The sequence below is a fragment of the Colossoma macropomum genome, unplaced genomic scaffold (assembly GCF_904425465.1).
Source record: "Colossoma macropomum unplaced genomic scaffold, Colossoma_macropomum, whole genome shotgun sequence".
NCBI lineage: Eukaryota > Metazoa > Chordata > Actinopteri > Characiformes > Serrasalmidae > Colossoma > Colossoma macropomum.
Window position 1 is genome coordinate 31,661,312 of NW_023494807.1, and position 19,769 is coordinate 31,681,080.

Below are 19,769 nucleotides of genomic sequence, written 5' to 3' on the forward strand. Positions count from 1 at the left end.
TCCAGAAGCGGGGCGCTAATGTGTAAAAGTCTATGGTTCTTATATGGTTCACTCAATATATATGTAAATACCCTCAAATTAGCCTAAAGTTGACTTAGGCTTAATGAAAAATGATGTTTGGCTCCCATTTTAACGACTTTTCGCCCAGCTCGATGATCTCAGTGTGTCTGTGGGCAATTAGCGAAGATGTCTGAGAGTGAGGTGTTAAGGTGTTAAATATTAGGAGACTGTGTGTGGTAGGTGTGTGTTTACACTCAGTCTTTAAGCTGTCCGAGCGTTCGGACACACGCAGCCTTATCGCACAAGACGCGTCCATCCACACCGCACACTTGTACAATAAGCAAAGCCTCGGACAGGTTTAGATTTCGCTCTGCGGCGGGAGCGTAACTGTCCGTGAGGTGCGCTTTATCACCCTCCTGGCCTCAGTCTGCGTCCACTCTCACGGTTAAAGACTCCAACCTGTCAGCGAAAGAAAATACAACACTGTCCTGTGGGCCACGGCACTTCATCAAAATCAGGGCTTTACCTAAATAACTGCTTCACTGCGTTACTGCGGTTTCAGTGAGCGCCGAAAAGGCACTGAGTGATCGCTGGGATTTGCAGCTTTCAGTGGATTTTCATTGTGAAAATGTAAACCAATAGTTATAAAACCGCTCATTGAGCAGCTCGATGTCAATTAAACACTGATATTTACAGTTCTGGGCGAAGACCACCCTTCATATATTTGATTTCCAGTCATACGGCCATTAAGCACGAGTTATTCATTTTTCAGTGTCATATTTAACTGAAAATCACACAGAAGATTCAGCAACCAAATCTAATATCAGATGTTTGAGTGTTTATTACAGCTTTATTACAGCTTTTGAGGACTACTTTTCAGGAGCCTCACTTTCAGCTCCTCAAAGAATCTGCAGACACACCTCCAAAGTTCAGTCTTAGAAGCTGGTTGATCATTTTCTGAAGTAATCAAACACATTCAGTGGTGTTGAGGTCTGGACTCTGGGTGGTCAGTCCATCGTTCGGCTTCTTTGTTTGATGTGTCCATCTCCTTTTCTCAGTGAGCTGTATAACATCAAGAATTAAGTTAAAATAGAGTTTATATCTAGACTTTTTTGTTATTTCTAGGCAGATAATGACAAAAATAAACAGTTACAGTGTGGTATGAATTGTTATTTGATTGAACCATCTAAAATGCCTTTAATTAATAAATTGAATCAATAGTTATTGTAGTAAATAAAATGACTAAAATGGTTAGTGTGGCTCGTGATGTCAAACTGGTGTGTAAACGCTGTGTTTTGGAAACGCTGCGCTGAAGAACTTTTCAGTGTTTGCTAATGGAGCAAGGTTTTTTTGCATGGCTTTATATTTAAACTGTTCCAGTGTCAGCAGAGCTCATGTTCCTTATAGACTTATACAGACTTATATTTTCCCAGGGTGGTCCAGCTAGTGCATGTCCATCCTCACCTACTTCAGTCCCGCTGCCCCTGACCACTACTACACACACACACACACACACACACACGTATACACACAGATACCCCATACACACTCCTCCACTGCCCCCATCTCTTTCCTGCACATCTTATTTCCATCCCACTCCAGCCAGACGGTTCTGTCTCCCTCCAGCATGTCTCAGTTCTGTCTCCCTCCAGCATGTCTCAGTTCTGTCTCCCTCCAGCATGTCTCAGTTCTGTCTCCCTCCAGCATGTCTCAGTTCTGTCTCCCTCCAGTATGTCTCAGTTCTGTCTCCCTCCAGCATGTCTCAGTTCTGTCTCCTTTCAGCATGTCTCAGTTCTGTCAAACCCTCAAGCCCGTCTCCCTCCAGCATGTCTCAGTTCTGTCAAACCCTCAAGCCCGTCTCCCTCCAGCATGTCTCAGTTCAGTCTCCCTCTGGCATGTCTCAGTTCTGTCAAACCCTCAAGCCCGTCTCCCTCCAGCATGTCTCAGTTCTGTCAAACCCTCAAGCCCATCTCCCTCCAGCCTGTCTCCCTTCAGCCCGTCTCAATTCCGTCTTCCTCCAGCCTTTCTCCCTTCAGCCCATCTCAATTCTGTCTCCCTCCAGCCTGTCTCAATTCTGTCTCCCTCCAGCCTGTCTCAATTCCGTCTCCCTCCAGTCCGTCTCAATTCCGTCTCCCTCCAGCCCGTCTCCCTCCAGCCCGTCTCCCTCCAGCCTGTCTCAGTTTTGTCTCCTTCCAGCCCATCTCAGTTCCATCTCCCTCCAGCTTTTTTCCCTGCAGCCCGTCTCAATTCCGTCTTCCTCTAGCCCATCTCATTTCCATCTCCATCCAGCCTGTCTCAGTTCTGTCTCCCTCCAGCCCGTCTCCCTCCCGCATGTCTCAATTCTGTCTCCCACCTGCCTGTCTCAGTTCCGTCTCTGTCCAGCCCTTCTCAATTCTGTCTCCCTGCAGCTTATCATCATATCCGTCTCCCTCCAGTTTTTCTCCCTGTAGCCTATCTCAATTCCACCCCCATCCAGCCCATCTCTCTTGAGCCCATCTCAGTTCCGTCTCTGTCCAGTCCGTCTTAGTACTGTCTCCCTCCAGCCTGCTCCAGCCTCGCTTTAGCCCATTCCCTCTACAGTCCGTTCCCCCTCTGCCCTCTCTCCCTTTAGCCTGTCTCAGTTGTCTTCCTCCAGCCCGTTTCCCTCCGACCCGTTTCCCTCCAGCCCGTCTCAGTTCTGTCGCCCCCAGCCCCTCTCCCTCCAGCCTGTTTATTTGAACTGCTCTCTCTGTGTATTACATGTTATTAATGAGTCGGTGTAGTGTTGTCGGTTAGAGGAATTCAGTTGGCCTCGTCTACTGATCTACACTTTTAACAGCTTGTGAGGAAAAAAATGAAGCTGAGGACAAATAATGCTTTTTTATAGTCTCATTCTTAATTGAGCCAAACGTCTGACTTAAAATTCTCAGGGGTTGATGTAGTGCCAGTTGACGGTGCAGTGGTCATAGACAAAGTCTGGGAGTTTTATAGTAGAGATCAGTCTGAACATGTGAATTATCGGGGAAATTGATATGTAAAGCTGTTTATCTGGGCAATAAACATACATTTAAAAAAATAATAAAAACTTTTTGCTTTCAAACATTTGAATAAAAACAAATAAGTGAACGATCTACTATGTGATTTGCCCTGTTTGTGAATGTGATATTAACCTTTTTAAATCTTTCCTCAACAAACTCCAGTATTTATTATTCATTATTTATCATAGGTGCCTCAATTGCTGGTCGCCGATACGTTGCACTGTGGCCGACTTCACAAATTCTCAGAATGGGTTGCCTGGCGAGACGCTCGGTTCCATATAGTTAACAAGAAGCATTCAGTTCTGGGCTTTTTTGATTCGTTTTCTACTTTTAAAAACCAAATGTCCTTTCTTGTGTTTACAGGCCAGTGGACTTGGTGTACAAGTATGACAACCTCAGCAGTGAATCCTGCAAGCCCGGCTATGCCGCTGCCAAGATGTCTGCTGTCTATCCAAAGTGAGAATAACTTTCTGTAACAGTAGTTTTGCCAGCATTGCAGTCCTGTGATAGCAGTGAGGTTAGATGTACACATGTTTGAAGTTGTCAGGATGTCTTATGGGGTGTCAGCTTATCATATTGTGCCCCGTCTATTGATGCGTACATGCTTTGGCTTAGGGCAGCACTATATCGCTGCTGTCGGAACAAAACTTTTTCAGTTTTTGACAATCTGAAAATGCCTGTTGTCCTTTACATTGTGTGTAAATTTCATGAAGCATGGACCAAAAGAAGGCCCAAAATTAATTGGGAAAAAAGTCTGGTTCCATTGACTTACATTAGAAGTTAAGTATGTTTTTTCCTTCTCCTGTAAAGTTACCATTTTGGAGATACGAGGTTTTGTTCTGAGAACAGTGATGTATTAAAATATTCACATTATCCAACAAAGTGGAACTGTTTTAATCACATCACATTAATAGTCATCGCATGAACAGTTATATGCCAGTTTGGTCAAATTGCATGTGTTGATTTTCTAAGTGTAAATAATACACACATTGTTTATTTATAATATGGTTTATTTGCTTAATTCAACATATTGGGGGAAAAATAATACATAAAATGTGGGTCATGCAAAAGCCATGGCATAATTTATATATATATATATATATATATATATATATATATATATATATATATATATATATATATATATATGTAATATAAACCTTTTTTTTGTTAAACTTAAATAAAAAAAAGTTATTTTTATTTATTATAACAACAAAACATGTAATTTGACCAGGAGTGTTCAAACTTTTGCATATTACTGAAGTGAAAAGGGGGAAATCATATAAAGGGCAAGTATAAAAATATAAAAAAATTTTTTTAGTACATCTTTCACCACTGGGGTGCAGCCTTCTAGTGTTGACATGGACTCTCATGTAATGTGTATTTGGTCTTTGCTTACAGTAGATAGTCCGTTACTGTACCACACAACCAAACCAGATTTATTTCATAACATTTTTTTTTTAGCTAAGCAATGATGTTTTCCTTAAACACTGATGTTTTATGGCCAGCACTGTTTAATCCCACATGAACAGCTAATACTAGTGAGTGATTTAATAATCCGATAACTACAGAAACTGCAGTAACTTTATGCCGTGACTTTTTTTTAAAACATCGCACCACTTTACCTGAAAATATGAACAAACGTCATCTAGAAGATGAAGAATATTTAAATCCTTCATTTCGTCAAGCATGTATTTGGTTTCAGCGTCGCTCCAAAAGTGTTTTGCTGTGTGTCGCGGCGACGCTGCTCACTTATTTCCAGTACTGCCGTCTGTTTGCCAATCGTTTAGAATCACCCTGTTGTCCCCAAAGAACACCTGTTTTATCACTATTTACCATCATCAACATTCCATATAAACTCAGAAGACTCGTGTAGGTTCACTGGTGGTTCTGGATAGTAAATAAAATGTCTATATTTGTGTTGTAGTCATGGCGACCCCTGGTTCCTATCACCACCACTGTAAAGACATCTGAACCATTTCACACCAAACCCCTCTGAATCTCTCTGTTAGCATCTCATCAGTTGAATTCTGTGGAAATTTTGAAACATCAGTGGAGATTTTTCCACTTTTTAGGGCAGGTCAAGTGGTCCGTTCATCATGAAGAGCAGCTGACGTTTCAAGTACAGTAAGCATGATAACAAAAACTCAAAAACAAGTTACGAGGTTCAGACGTTGCAGCAATAGTAGGAAGTCTGTTATTTCTGCCGCTCAGCTTTTCCTCCCTTTTTCCGTCTCCTTCCCATTCACTGTGTGGTTACCACCATTCCTGAGACACTATCTCACTCCTCAGCCATGAAGCCCCCCAAGGCTAATCTCTTAATATCCCTGACTGAACAGAAGGCTAACCCTCTGATCTCCTAACTCTGAGTTAATGTGTGACCGACCACGACAAACAACCGTTTCCTTTGCTTTTACTTGGACCATAGTGCTCCTCTTGTTGCCTGTGGTGGAAGTGGCCGGCGGTTCTGCCTCGCAGTCACACGGGGAAACCGCCCCGTCAAACAGCCACTGTGGAGCCGGAATGACTCAACTTCTTCCACTCAATCAGATCCTCCGAACACTCGGTGACCCGCGATGATGTCACTCTGCGTGCGCCCGTCTCCGATTGTTCGCCGTCTTTAGGTTGATCCTCCGGGGGCGAAACAGCCATTGTTAATGTAAAGCCTTTCTTTTTCCATTACAGCGAAAGGTCAACAACTGATCATTTTGAATCATTTTTCTCTCATCGCCGCCAAATTGTTTGGAAATAACGTCTTCACCAATCATGCGAGAATTTGGAAGCCGGTGAAAGATCTTGGCAACCATAACACGGTGGCAGAGAATGCAGCGTAATTTGCAATTATTATTTATTTATTTTCTTTTCCAGCGAACCGTTTGGACCAAAACCCACATGGGTGCTAATAGTGGGAAGAGTCACTGGTATTTGATGGTAGGAATGCAGTCTTTGGGAGATTTTTAATAGGACTGTCTTTTTTTTTTTTACATCATTTTGACAGTCCACATCGCTTTGTGTGAAATCTCAGTATTTAGCCGCAGTGCTAAAAAAGCTACCTGCTAGCCAGTGGTCACTAAAAGATCTTGCCCCTAACGTTTCCTTTGCACTTATGCTGACCATACACTACAAGACTCTGAGAAGAGTTTGTAAAGACTTTTGAAAGACTGAAGTCTGACACCCTCTCACATCTAAAGACAGCGTCACAGTTTCTCAGACTATGATTTTGCAAAGACTGGGGATCATGCAGGGTCGCTTTTTGAGCACCCGGTGGAAATTTACAAGCAGATAAACCCTTTCCTTCCGCTGTATAGTGATACAGATGGGAAAATACTTTGTCTGGACATGTGAAGATCTGAGGCTCAGCTCAGTTCGCTGTAGAGCTGTTTACTCTGGCAGATCATCACCCAGATTTTTATTAATTAAGCTGTAAAGTGTGTAGTTACTTTTAATTTAACAATGATTTAAACATCAACAAAACATGCAGTGATTCAGCGCTGTTGATTGGGTGTCATGAACTAAACCATAAAACAAAATAAAACCACTGAAAGCAAAAAAAAAAACAAAACAAAAAAAAACATTGATGATTCTTCAGTAATGTCATAAATAAAGTCGTCTGCATATTTCCTTACATCACTGTTAGACTCAGCCAACCTGGAATATTAAAACAGCCAGTTTACATTTTTAAGATGATATGATTGTTTTAAAGGGGAGCAGATTTGCCATTTTTACAGAGATTTCAGGCTCTCACGCATTCTCACTCTCACTCTCTCTCTCTCTGTCTCTCTCTCTCTCTCTCGCTCTCTCACGTGCTCTCTCTCTCTCTCTCGCTCTCTCTCTCTCCCTCCCTCCCTTTCTCTCTCTCTCTCTCTCTCTCTCTCCCTCCCTTTTTCTCTCTCTCTCTCTCACTCTCACTCTCTCTCTCTCTCTCCCTTTTTCTCTCTCTCCCTTTCTCTCTCTCTCTCTCTCTCTCTCTCTCTCTCTCTCTCTCTCTCTCTCTCTCTCTCTCTCTCTCTCTCTCGCCCCGGCACGTCACTATTTGCATGAGCCAAGACTCAAAACTTACGATAATATTAAACACGGTCGATTTTGTTGTAACGTCAAGACGAGACTTAAGACTGGTTTAAGACGGCCGCTCTGACCACCTCACACAAAACGATCGAGACAACGCGAGTGTGACGCAACTCTCGCAAGACTCTCGTGATTTTAGTCCGACACTGCAAATTTGTCTGCGACAGTGAAATCACTTGAAAAGCCGTTTGGTGTGAAGCGGTTTGGTGTGAAGCGGTTTGGTGTGAGGTGGTTTGGTGTGAAGCGGTTTGGTGTGAAGCCGTTTGGTGTGAGGCGGTTTGGTGTGAAGCGGTTTGGTGTGAAGCCGTTTGGTGTGAAGCCGTTTGGTGTGAGGCGGTTTGGTGTGAAGCGGTTTGGTGTGAAGCCGTTTGGTGTGAGGCGGTTTGGTGTGAAGCGGTTTGGTGTGAAGCCGTTTGGTGTGAAGCGGTTTGGTGTGAAGCCGTTTGGTGTGAGGCGGTTTGGTGTGAAGCGGTTTGGTGTGAAGCGGTTTGGTGTGAGGCCGGCATTCAGTGAGTTTTGTAAAGACCCTTCAGGGATTGTTTGAGTGGAAAGTGAATAAAAGTTTCAGCACTTAAATTTCTGACAGTTACAAAATTTCAATTTACATCTTTTAAATGTGGAATTCGTCCCATAGCTGGCCGTTTTGACCATTGTGCTGACGGAATGGAAATCTGATATTTTTAGTCAGTAAAATGAAATAAAATATTATTCATTCATTTATTTTGGTGAACATTTTAGTCTCTGATTTGGGAGATTTGATTGTGAGTTTTTTGGGTTTGCGGCACCATTAAATGTAACTCACAATCACAAAATATTTGCATTTAGTCATCTTTTTTTTAACCATCATGATTTTTTTTCCTCATATTGTATTTTTCCTCTAAGGTCCATTTATAAAGTTTCTGTGCTTTTATGCTCCAAAAACGTTTATTTTTACACAAACCTCCCTTTATCTATTAAAATTAAACAGGCTTTTGTTTTGGTTACTGTGCAAAAACAATCGTCCGTCTTAATGTAAGTCGATGTAAAGAGGTTTTATTCCATGTCATTTTTGACCATTTCTCTTGTTTCATTAAGCGGCTACTGTGTTCAAATGAGGATCGATCTGACTTCAGCCAATGAAATCGCAGTTTTTGCTGAAGGAAACATTTAGTAGCTCCAACCTGCTTTCAGTGTTTTAGTCCTATTTTCATGTTTAGAATAGTGTTGCAATCTACGCTGGACAAGAGCTACACTCTAAGGGTTCTTTAGTGAAGAAATTGGTTCTATATAGACCCCAAAAAGGGTTCTTTTATCGTTAGACATTGTAACAACAGAAGAAGCCGTTTGGGTGCTTTCTATTGGAAAATGGCCTAAATTTACACTTGTGAAAATAACACATTTACATTGATTTAATATAAATATTTGTCATTTATTTTGTATATATATTTATTTTTAAGATAATTTTGATTTCTTTTAAACTAATTGAAGTTAGAAACCGCTTGGGTGCTAAATAGAACCATTTTCAAAGTGGTTCTATATAGAACCATTAACACATGTGGCAGATCAACAGTCTCAGACACTGTTTACTTTTGGGGGGTCGCAAACTGTTACCGTTCGCCATTAGAGCCGTCATTACGGGTGAATATCGTTTATAATAAAGCTTCAAATACGGTCATTAAAATAAAAGACACTGCTAGTCTTTATCTGGACTGTTCTACCAAATTAGTTAATTTTTTTTAATTAAAAATGAAACATTCAGACAGATATTCACAGTATTATGTTATCTGTTTACACACAAGTCATAGATTAAGAAAGTAAATATATATAAAAATCATCATTTATAGGATACTGTCTATGGGAAAATGGCCTAAATTTACACCTGTGAAAATAATACATTTACATTTATTTAATAACCAGGTGACGTTAGAAACCGTTTGGGTGCTAAATAGAACCATTTTCAAAAAGGTTCTATACAGAACCATCTGCAACTCACATCAATCTGAAGAACCCTTTCATGATGCAGAGAACCCTTTAATCATGTAAACGGTTCTTTGACTGTTCATGGTTTTTTATATAACCATTTTCTTTACTAAAGAACCCTTAAAGAACCATCATTTTAAGAGTGTAGCTGTACTAACATTGCAGTCGTCATAGTTACCACACAAAATACAGAGCGTTTTTTTTTCCTCCGTATGGAAAACTGTACTGTGCCTTTGATGCGGTGAAGACAGAGAGGCTGGTGAGGTGATTTGTCGCTTGCCGTGTGGAAAGCCTGTAAGACTTGACCTGTAATCACAATGAAACTGAACGATATAATTAAATAAAAATCTCAGACTGAGAGCTGGAAGGTATCTGAGAAGTCAGCCTCAGTAGAGACACTTGAGCTCCGAGAGGCTCGTAAAACAGAGCACTGACTGGATTAGCGGGTCAGACAGTTTAACCGGTCCTCCAATTAACAGCGCATGTGTTAACAGGGCCTCCAATGTGTGGCTAATTAACCCGGTATGTGTAATTAACACACGTGGCAGATCAACAGTCTCAGACACTGCTTACTTTTGGGGGGTCGCAAACTGTTACCGTTCGCCATTAGAGCCGTCATTACGGGGGAATATCGTTTATAATAAAGCTTCAAATACGGCCATTAAAATAAAAGATACTGCTAGTCTTTATCTGGACTGTCCTACCAAATTAGTTTTAATTAAAAATGAAGCATTCAGACAGATATTCACAGGATTATGTTATCTGTTTACACACAAGTCATAGATTAAGAAAGTAAATATATATAAAAATCATCATTTATTGGATACTTTCTATGGGAAAATGGCCTAAATTTACACCTGTGAAAATAATACATTTACATTTATTTAATAGAAAAAAAATTTATATTTTTATAGTTTTTTTGAATTTGTTTTATATTATTATAATTTTTAAAAATATTTATAAATTGTTTTTTTATGAGTAATAATGTTGTTTTATTTTTTTATTTTTAAGATAATTTTGATTTCTTTTAAACTGGTTGAAGTTAAAAGATTTAGATTCATCATGAGCTCAAATTTGATTTTGTCCCACATTTTCATGTCCTTTTAGTCCAGGGGTGGAGCCTTATTTTAGCCACGCCCCTGTATTTTAGAGCAGGGAGTGAGGCTGCATCCCTGTCCCTCGTGGCCACATAGTGAGCAGTTAGATCCCACTGTTTTGAAATGAATGTGTCTCCAAGTCTGAAAATCAGTGTGGAACATTAAGAATGTCACTACTGAAACACACAGTTTTCTGCAGTTTATTAAACTTATTTTGTGTTTTAATGAAAAATATGATGATTTTCTGTGTGAACAGCTGCGTTTCCTGCTTTTTTGAGCTCAAAATGAGCTAAAATTGAAATGTTTGGTGAAGTTTTAGTAGCATTATGTATGTTTATAATGTTCCATCGTTTATTTGAAGAAAATAAACTTAACTAAAGGTGAGTCCTGGTCAGTTAAGTCCAAAATTTTGACTTTGACTTTGAAGCAGTTCAGTACAATGATCCGTACAGCAATGATCGTTTTAGTCAGAAAATTTTGGTTAATACATACTTCCTTTTACTACTGGAAAAACATGAATTACATGTGTTATAACCCTTTTGTAATTACATGAGAGAGAATAGGCTGTTACAACTATTAAGATACACTTGTGTAATTACATGAGGCGAAACTGAAGTTGATACACATGTAATTACATATGCTGTAGTTCTGTAATCCTTCTGTAACAGTGACTAAATCATTAGTAGTTACATTGTTGTTGCATATGTTGTTCACATGTAACTACACAGCTATTAGAGACACTTAATATAAAGTGGGACCGCAGCGTTTCGCTACTATGCTGCTCTTAAATGGACCCAGTTGACAGAGAGCATTAGAAGAGCCCCAACACTGGACACTCCTGTTAGAGCAGCTCTCAGCTCAGTTTCAACACTGTTAGCGTTTCTGGCCTCTTTTCCTCTGTAACGACCGTTTTTCTTCAATCCTAATCTTTTAGTTTTTATTTTGATTGTTTAACTGTCCTAATTTAATTTCTAATTAGACTTTTTGATTTAATGATTTTCTCTTTTAAATTTGTTTTAGTCATGTTTTAATTATGTTTTTAACGTTGTTTTTAATTTGTATTTCCTTTTTTTAAACTCTGACTCTGAATTTTCTCATTTTAAAGCACTTTGAGTGACAGCAGTGTTTGAAAGGTGCTATATAAATAAACTTGCCTTGCTAGCTTAAACAGATGAATTTTAATCTGGAAACATTATACAACAGAGGTCACTTATAGGCGGACCGTGGTCTGAGTCCGGACCCAGACGCTGTCCTATGCAGACCTGGACCTATAACCGATAAACTACGGAGAATTATTTAATTTTGCCTGGGTGGTCCTGTTTTAATCGCCGTAACATTTCTAGCCTTTACTGTAGCTTTAGCGGCTCCGGGAGACTCACAGACCAATCACATTAGTTGTAAATATCACACGTGACGCCACTCAGCCAATCAGATCTGTGCATTACGATGAGCACTGAGATTTCAGTGAGTGACGCACATGCAGGGGAGGGACGAGGTGAGAAACAGCAGTCGGAGAAGAAAGTGAGCCAGAGGGAAGTTATTTCACATGTCGTGCTCTAAAAAGAGAAAACTGACAATAAATATTGTTGAAATCTGACTGAACTGTACTTTATTTGATTTGATATTCAGTTGTTGACTGTATAAGATGTTGATATACCTACTAGGCTACTTCAGTAAACAGTATATGGCACTGAATCATAAAGCAAGTTAGACATTATGATGTTCTGGACCTTTGCTTGAGGAAATTTTCTTTGACTGGACCTTACTGCATTTTAATTAAAGACCCCTGTTATACAACATTATACACCTTCAGATTTAAAAGTCTGCTCTGATAAGTCTTGCGGGTGGTAAGATTTGTACATTTCAGTTTAATAGCTAATATTTTTGAGTGATTAAAGATGCTCCTCTCGTATTTTAGCTAGCTGTCTGGTTGAATCAGTTGCCTTGTGTAATTCGGCCTCGTGTTTTGATAAGGATAAAACTCGACCTGCTACTTGTTTAGGTAACATTAGTTGTGCGGCTCGTCAGCCCTAAGGCAAACTCTTACTCGTCCCAAAAGGATTTCGTTTTTTCCGCCCTTTTTTCGTGGATAACTAGGACACAAAGCGTCCGAAGCTAAACGTGCTGGGCTCAAGTCCTTGGCCTACCCCTGGAATCCAATTTATTTTCAACACCTCCCCTTCTCTCTTTCCCCAAATTGTTTGTATTGGAGTCCTAAATCAAATGTCTCGGGTGAACTCGAGTGGGCGGTTATGAAAATACAGCCCCCAGTGAGAGATAGCCATGAGGAAATGAGCACAATGTGCACAGGCCTCCTGTTCGGGACCCCTTTTGACAAGCAGACCCCTGTCTGTCTGAGGGCCCAGAGCTTTTGGACCCAGTTATTTATAATGTGGGCTTGCCTGAGCCCCAAAAGCCTCATGCTAATTAATCACCGTTTGTTTTGGCAAAGTCTCGCTGCGTCTGTTTTGGTCAGGTGATACGAGGAGAGCGCCCGATGTGACCGTTTTTTCCCTTTTTCCTCCGCACTGTGGGACATTTTCTGGCCCTCAAGCAATTAGTATGTGAAACAGACACGCTTTTATCTGCTTCCACTAGACACTTGCCAATAGTTGTGCTATTCGTCTTCCTGCATCATTTCCTGTCATTACATTTTGACATTTATTGATTATTTTCTTCCTGCTAAAGGTGGGCGATATGGGCAACAATATAATATTGCGATACTATAAGAAATTTTTATGTCATGGTATTTATCTTTTCAGACATCTGATCAGAACCATTAGTGCTACATTTTTAAAAAATACTATCAAAAACTGTGAATACAGTGATTTTTATTCAATATTTGCATTCTGTGTTGCACTAAATCCATTAAACGGGACTAATTTTGCTCTGTTATAATGAAACATGCAGTTGGTCAGTGTCTGAAAGTACTGACGATATGCATGATATGTTCAGAAAAGCATATTGTATTGTACTGTGACATGATTGTCATATTGCCCTGAAAAAAAAAACTGAAAAATGTCAAAAATGGATTTATGAGGTTTTCTTCTGACAACAGTACATATATATAAATAATACACACACATTATATTAGGGGTGGGGGGGGAATCGATTCTTAGATGTATCGCGATGCGGACGTAGACGATTCTGAATCGATTCACAAATGTCAGAAATCAATTTTCTAAATTTTAATTTATACTGTAATGTTGACGGAACGCAAAGGGCGGAACTTGGAAGTGGGTAAGTGCAGCGCCCGGACAGTTTGTGACGGCACATAACAAAAACACAACTGGATGAGTGAGAAATCCGACCGGCTCCCTCTGCATTAAAGCCAGGTTAGATCAGGAGTCACAACACAAATGATAAGAAGAGCCATTTTGACCTTTCAACAAAAATCAAATCACCTTGGGAGCCACAGCATTTAATGTCCAGTATGTCTCAGTATGTATTAATGTCCTAGTATAGGCTAAACATTATAAACAAAAACACAGATTTACTCTGCTCTGCTTTAAGCTTTAACTACAGCCGCTTTCCTCCCGTCTCCTCCAGAAAATGTTTCCTCAATAGTAGAACAGTTTCTTGTAAAATGTCTCTCAACGTTCGACTGTTTTACGAGACTGAAGTCAGTTTCTCATTCTCCAGCTTCTGGTTCGAATTTTCCCGTTCCACCTTAAATTCTGCCTGAGGCGCCGAACGTAAATGTGGCACCATTTAAGGTGGAACGGGGAAGTTCGAAAGAGAAGCGACTTCATCTTCGCAACTTCTTAGTGTTTGACAGTCTCTCATTGCAGGTTTAACGTTCCAGGAAACGAACTGCGCTGCTTATAAACACAGATAAGTCCATTCGACTCCAATTGTTCATCTTAAACCTCTCTTTGCCTTTTCGTAGCTGCTGGCCAGGCGAGACTGCGTTGCTAAGTGACCTGCAGTCTGGGCGCCAGTTCTCAGAACCAGGGCTTTCGCGCTATGTTGCACACTTTGGAGCCGAGATTCAGCGTCCAGTCTCGAAGATATTTTACTGACACAGCGATTTGTTCTTCCTTGCCCAAAGCCCCGACATATGATGGTTTTTAAAATCTAAACTATTCTGTGCTGTGGTTTTTTTTAATTATTGTCTTAATCACTTACAAAAATAAAAAAAATAAACTAAACAAAAATAAAAAGGGTATTAAACCAAAAATAAAAGAAAGTAGAATAAAAGACTTCAGCCGCTGATTTCTTGTGGAAGGGAGAAAAAGACTTCTTCTTTATTTCAGCATCAGGTGGCACAGGGTCTCGAGAGACCCCAACTGTGCAAATACAGTGTTCCCAACAACAGTCTATACCATTTATCTGGGGTAGTTTGATATCCCCCCGCCTTACTGCTCAGATCTTGATATCAGCTCATTCTCTAACTGGTGCATCTCTTCGTCCATCAGTTTGGCCATCGCATGATGAGCTCACTCCTCAAAAGTGGCTTCAACAGGTTTTTACCAGCCTGCTCTACCATTCAAGGTCAACTTGCCCCTCTCTTCACTGGGTCAGTAGGTACACACAGGCCTGTCTGTGAACCCAGCTGCTTTCTAGCGTCCAGAATCTCCTATGCAGACAGACTAAGGCCGACCCTCTGTGAGAGAATTATTATTCTCTGTTAGGCAAGACTTCCTATTTGGTTATTGATTACAACATCTAATCTATTTGATTACTGATTAAGGGAATATTTGCTGGAGCCTGTCCCAGCTGTCACTGGGCGGAAGGCAGGATACATACGTACATACATATGTGTGTGTGTGTATATATACATATATGTATTTCTAGTGAGAGCAGCTTTAATCATTGTTTGAACTCCAGTTTTGGAAGCTCCTGTTTTTTCACTTATTTTTCTCCTTGCTTATGCAAGTGGATTATCCTGTATCTAATCTCCTCTGCAATGTCTCCGGAAGATGAATAACTTACGTACTTAATGTATTTAACTGTTCACATACTGCTCATCGCTATTTTTAGTTATGCTCATGGATTTTCGACATCATCAGATTAATACCTCTTACCAGCTTCCTCGCCTGCTTAATCAAACAAGCAGAATCTCATATACTTCCCTGCACTTGTATCTCTGTTATGGAACATTTCTCTGATAGGCGTTTTACAGTATTTTTCTGTGGAAGAGAAAAGAGAGCAGATTGTTTAGAATAGACTCAAACTTTATTGTCCCGCTAATGAATGAATAATTGACTTTGGCATCACCTTGAGCGTGTGTTTATGAAATGATGGCTTTTATATGAGCTGGAAGGCCCGTGTTCTCCAATCTTGCTCCATTCATGACGTTTTAAACTGAAGAAACTGCCTTAGGAGGGGAAAAAGTCCTATTGAGACGGTGGAATCATAAAACATCCATTGTGTGGCCACACAGAGAGGCTGCGTGAACAGCACATGGAACACGGCTTTGGGAAGCCCCTCTTTCTGCTGTGGGTGCTTCATCAGTGAAGATAAAGGCCCGTATTTATCGAACTCCTAGGAGTGAGGAGCTGATCTGGAGTCGGTTTGTGCCTTTTGCACAGCCCTGTAAAGAACAGGAGTCGACAACATGCGGCTCCAGAGCTGCATGCGGCTCTTTTGCTGCCCTGTTGCTGCTCCACAGCAGAATTAGATTCTTTGAACATGTTGGTTTGACGAAGCCAGCTGATCACGTCAAAATGGTGGAAGACTGTTGATGGTTGTCAGAGTGTTGGTAAAATGTTGCTAGGTGGTTCCTACGGTCTCCCAGGTGGATGTTGATGTGTTGCTAAGTGCCACCTTAAACTGCTTCCTTAAATCTGCCACCTTAAATTCAGCACCACCTTGAATGTAATCATAACTCAAATTCACTGCCATCTTAAATTTGTTGATATTTTAAATACAGTGCCACCTTAAATTCACCGAAACCTTAAATACACTGCCACCTTAAATTTATTGATATTTTAAATACTGTGCCACCTTAAATTCACAGAAACCTTAAATACGCTGCCGCCTTAAGTTCACTGCCACCTTAAATGTAATCATAACTCAAATTCACTGCCACCTTAAATTTGTTGATATTTTAAATACACTGCCACCTTAAGTTCACTGCCACCTTAAATACACTGCCTCCTTAAGTTCACTGCCACCTTGAATTCACTGCCACCTTAAATACACTGATACCTTAAATACACTGCCGCCTTAAGTTCACTGCCACCTTTAATTTACTGATACCTTAAATACGCTGCCACCTTAAATTTACTGCCAGGCCAAATTTACTGATACTTTAAATTTGTTGCCACCTTAAATTTATTGTTATCTTAAATAAACGGCCACATTAAATTTACTGATACCCTAAATACACTGCCACCTTAAATTCACTGATATCTAAATACACTGCCACATTAAGTTCACTGCCGTCTTAAATGATCTGAAGCCTCTGAATTCACTGCCACCTTTAATTTACTGATACCTTAAATATGCTGCCACCTTAAATTTACTGGTACCTTAAATTTACTGCCAGCCTAAATTTACTGATACTTTTTAAATTCACTGCCACCTTAAATTTGTTGTTATCTTAAATACACTGCCACCTTAAATTCAGTGCCATCTTAAATTACATACGAAGAACAGTAAATTGGCTTTTTCAAGTAATTTTTTCTAATCTTGTTCTTCAAACTGGACTAAATCCAACCATTACATTTACTGTGCACTCTGAAGCTGATGAAACTCAACTCTTCCACAAAAATCCCCATTTGAGTTTGTTTGAATGCACTGAGAAGCCCTTTGTAGCGGCCTGCGTGGATAAAGGATGGCGGACAGGGGACGCGGGTCAGAGGCTCATGCATCCATCCTGCGCCTGTGCTTCCAGAAGCAGAGCGAGGTGTGCCTGGGAAATGGCCTCTGGCTTGGCTCTGGATTTGCCTGGATGACGAGGCGCTGGGGTCAGTGATTGATGCCTGCTGGTTCAACTCTGCTGTCTTAAACTCTGACCACTGGGTCACTGCAGAGATGAACCGCAAATGTTAACCTCTTGCAGACAAATGCCCCATTAAAGATTACTCACCAGGCTCCAGATGGGTAGCCTAAAAAGTGGTGCTGTGGCCCAACTGCAAGCTAAACACTAAATCTAACCCTTTTTTAAGCCTAGGCATATGGTGTGCAGTATATTGTAATATGTCGAGTATAGCCCTGTAGTACGTAGTGTATTTTAATATATTAAGCCTATGGTATGTAGTATACTGCTAATTATTTATATATTTATTTATTGTCAGTATATTGCATACTATAGGCCTATAATCTGTAGGCCTGTAGTATGGAGTATATGATAAAATATTGATCATAGGCCCATAGTATGTAGTACATCGAGTATATGTCTATAGTATATAGTATATTGGAGTATATTGGGTATACGGCTATATTATGTATTATATTGTAATATACTGAGTGTAGATATTAAGTGTAGGCTGTACGCAATATATTACAATATACAAAATAGGTCACCTACGAAATTCGTGCAGATCCAAGGACAATTTTTAGTGAGTGGGTGTGGCAGGGGGCTCTGGCGGCCAACAACAGCAGAAGTTTAGAAAGACTTGTTTACTTTTCGACTGCATTTTTTCCCACCTGCATTCTGCGAAGACCCGCCCTTACTCATCCTCGGATAAGATTGGCTCTGACCTCGATATTCCTACCCTAACCAAAGTTTGTTCACTCGACGACTCGCTTTGCAAAGCCGTTGATCAGTTATTTCCAGCCCTTTGAGACGAGGCACGTCTCTTTGAAGAGAAAATCTTACAGAATTTTTCCATTTTTTTGGAAAAATGGTGTAAACGTTTCTAGATGTTGAATAGACTAATAGAAATAGAAGTGAAATCTCATTTTATTATTTTAAAGTTCTCTTTTTTCTTGTCCTGTTGTCCCATTTCTGGAATATTGTGTTTTATTTCATTTTTAATTGGGACGTAGCATGGGACTTATAATGTATGCAGATTGTTGGGCAGGACGTGCATGGTGTGCTATTAGCCCTAACAACATGCATTCCTCCATTTTATTTGTGTTTATGCTCTATTAGTGCTGAATATGAGGTTAGATTTGTGTAACTTTTCTTTCCAAAGTTGTGAGACGCCAATACATTTCCCTATAATAGCGTCATTTTTCCCTATTGTGTTTTTTTCTTGCAGGTTTGTAAAGCCAGCGCCCATGTTCCTCGACAGAAACTTTAAGCGGCTAGGCAAAGTCAGCAGTTTTTTACCTCCATTTGGATTCAAGACACAAGGTATGGAAACCTCTTCTAAGTTTCATAAACGTACTGTGCTTTGATGTGCTTTTTTAGGTGAACGTGTTAATAAAACTATCAGCTGGATTTATTGGGTTTAGTACACAGATCAGATTTTCATAAAGACCATTTATTGCATCAGAATTCCAAACTTTTATCGGTTTTAGCCCTGGCTCTGCCGCCAATCTGTGTAATTCACTGTGCAGATTAGCCTTTATAAAGACACACGGTGAATGCACTCCTGGCAGAAGGGGTGGTTCGGTTAAACAGTGCTAAAATAGCTAATAATGAGTGAAAACCTGCTTTACCAGTTAGCATGAGGTCATACTAGCTGGTAGCTAAGGCTGTGTGATATGGAAAAAATATAACATCACGATACTTGAAGGCATTTGCACGTAATTTTCATCACAGTATAAAACAATACAGCAAGTAGGACTCAAGCCTTTTTAAAAAAAGGCTGAAAAACTGTGAATATAATGTTTTTAGTATTATAAATTAAATTTTTGCGAAGAAGATCAAAAAAATCTCCAACAAACAAAGGAATCAAACTGTACTTAAATGTCTGTTTCAGGATTTATTTATTGTCTATGTTTATGTTAGAGTCCGCTAAAAATGTGAATGGACATAATCATTAGCTTGATATTAATATTACATTGGAATTCTTATTGACAGGCTAATGGAAATTAACCTTTGATACAAAATGCTACTTTTAAGGCCAAGTAAAATGTTTCTGGATCAAAACAATGCTGTGTAGTGTGGACGTGGGCATGGAGATGGCATTAGAGATGGTATTAGTCTGAATCTCTGACTGGGTTAATTTTACATAGAAGAGGAATTCATCAGATTCACAGAGTGGAAACTTACAGACTCAGATGTCTTTACAGTGGTGGTGATAGGAACCAGGGGTCACCATGACTACAACACAAATATAGACATTTTATTTACTATCAAAACCACCAGTGAACCTACACGAGTCTTCTGAGTGTTTATGTGGAATGTTGATGATGGGAAAATAAGGTAATTTGTGTTAGAACTTGCTGTAGCTTTTAGAGGTGGACGTCTGGTTCCTATCACCACCACTGTGAACAGTTCTGACTCGGTAAGTTTCTCTAGAACAGAGCGTTTCACACCAAACCACTCGGAATGACTCTGTTTACATCTCAATCAATTAATTATGTAGAAATTTTGAAAGGCTGGTGGAATTCCCCTGTAAGAGCATCATATAAAAGCTGAGGTAACACATGTGTTCTGTCATCAAAGTATGAGAACATACCTTCTAGAAGAATCCCTCTGCAGAATGGTGCCTTTGTGCCAGCCTCTCTGTGTCTAGATGATTTGAAGTGATGGTGTCTGTGATCAGTAGGTTGCCAGTGTATTCCAGCG

At 40.0% G+C, this 19,769-nt stretch overlaps 1 protein-coding gene across 12 annotated transcripts in view; it reads left to right on the forward strand.

Moving 5' to 3' along the window:
• st3gal3b (ST3 beta-galactoside alpha-2,3-sialyltransferase 3b) overlaps positions 1-19,769 on the forward strand; it is a 152,260-nt gene that overhangs the window by 67,396 nt on the left and 65,095 nt on the right. For all 12 annotated transcript variants that reach the window (XM_036555688.1, XM_036555693.1, XM_036555689.1 and 9 more), the window contains 2 exons: positions 3,381-3,473; positions 18,292-18,386. In XM_036555688.1, coding sequence (XP_036411581.1) covers positions 3,381-3,473; positions 18,292-18,386 — 188 coding nt within the window. The remainder of the gene's footprint in view (positions 1-3,380; positions 3,474-18,291; positions 18,387-19,769) is intronic.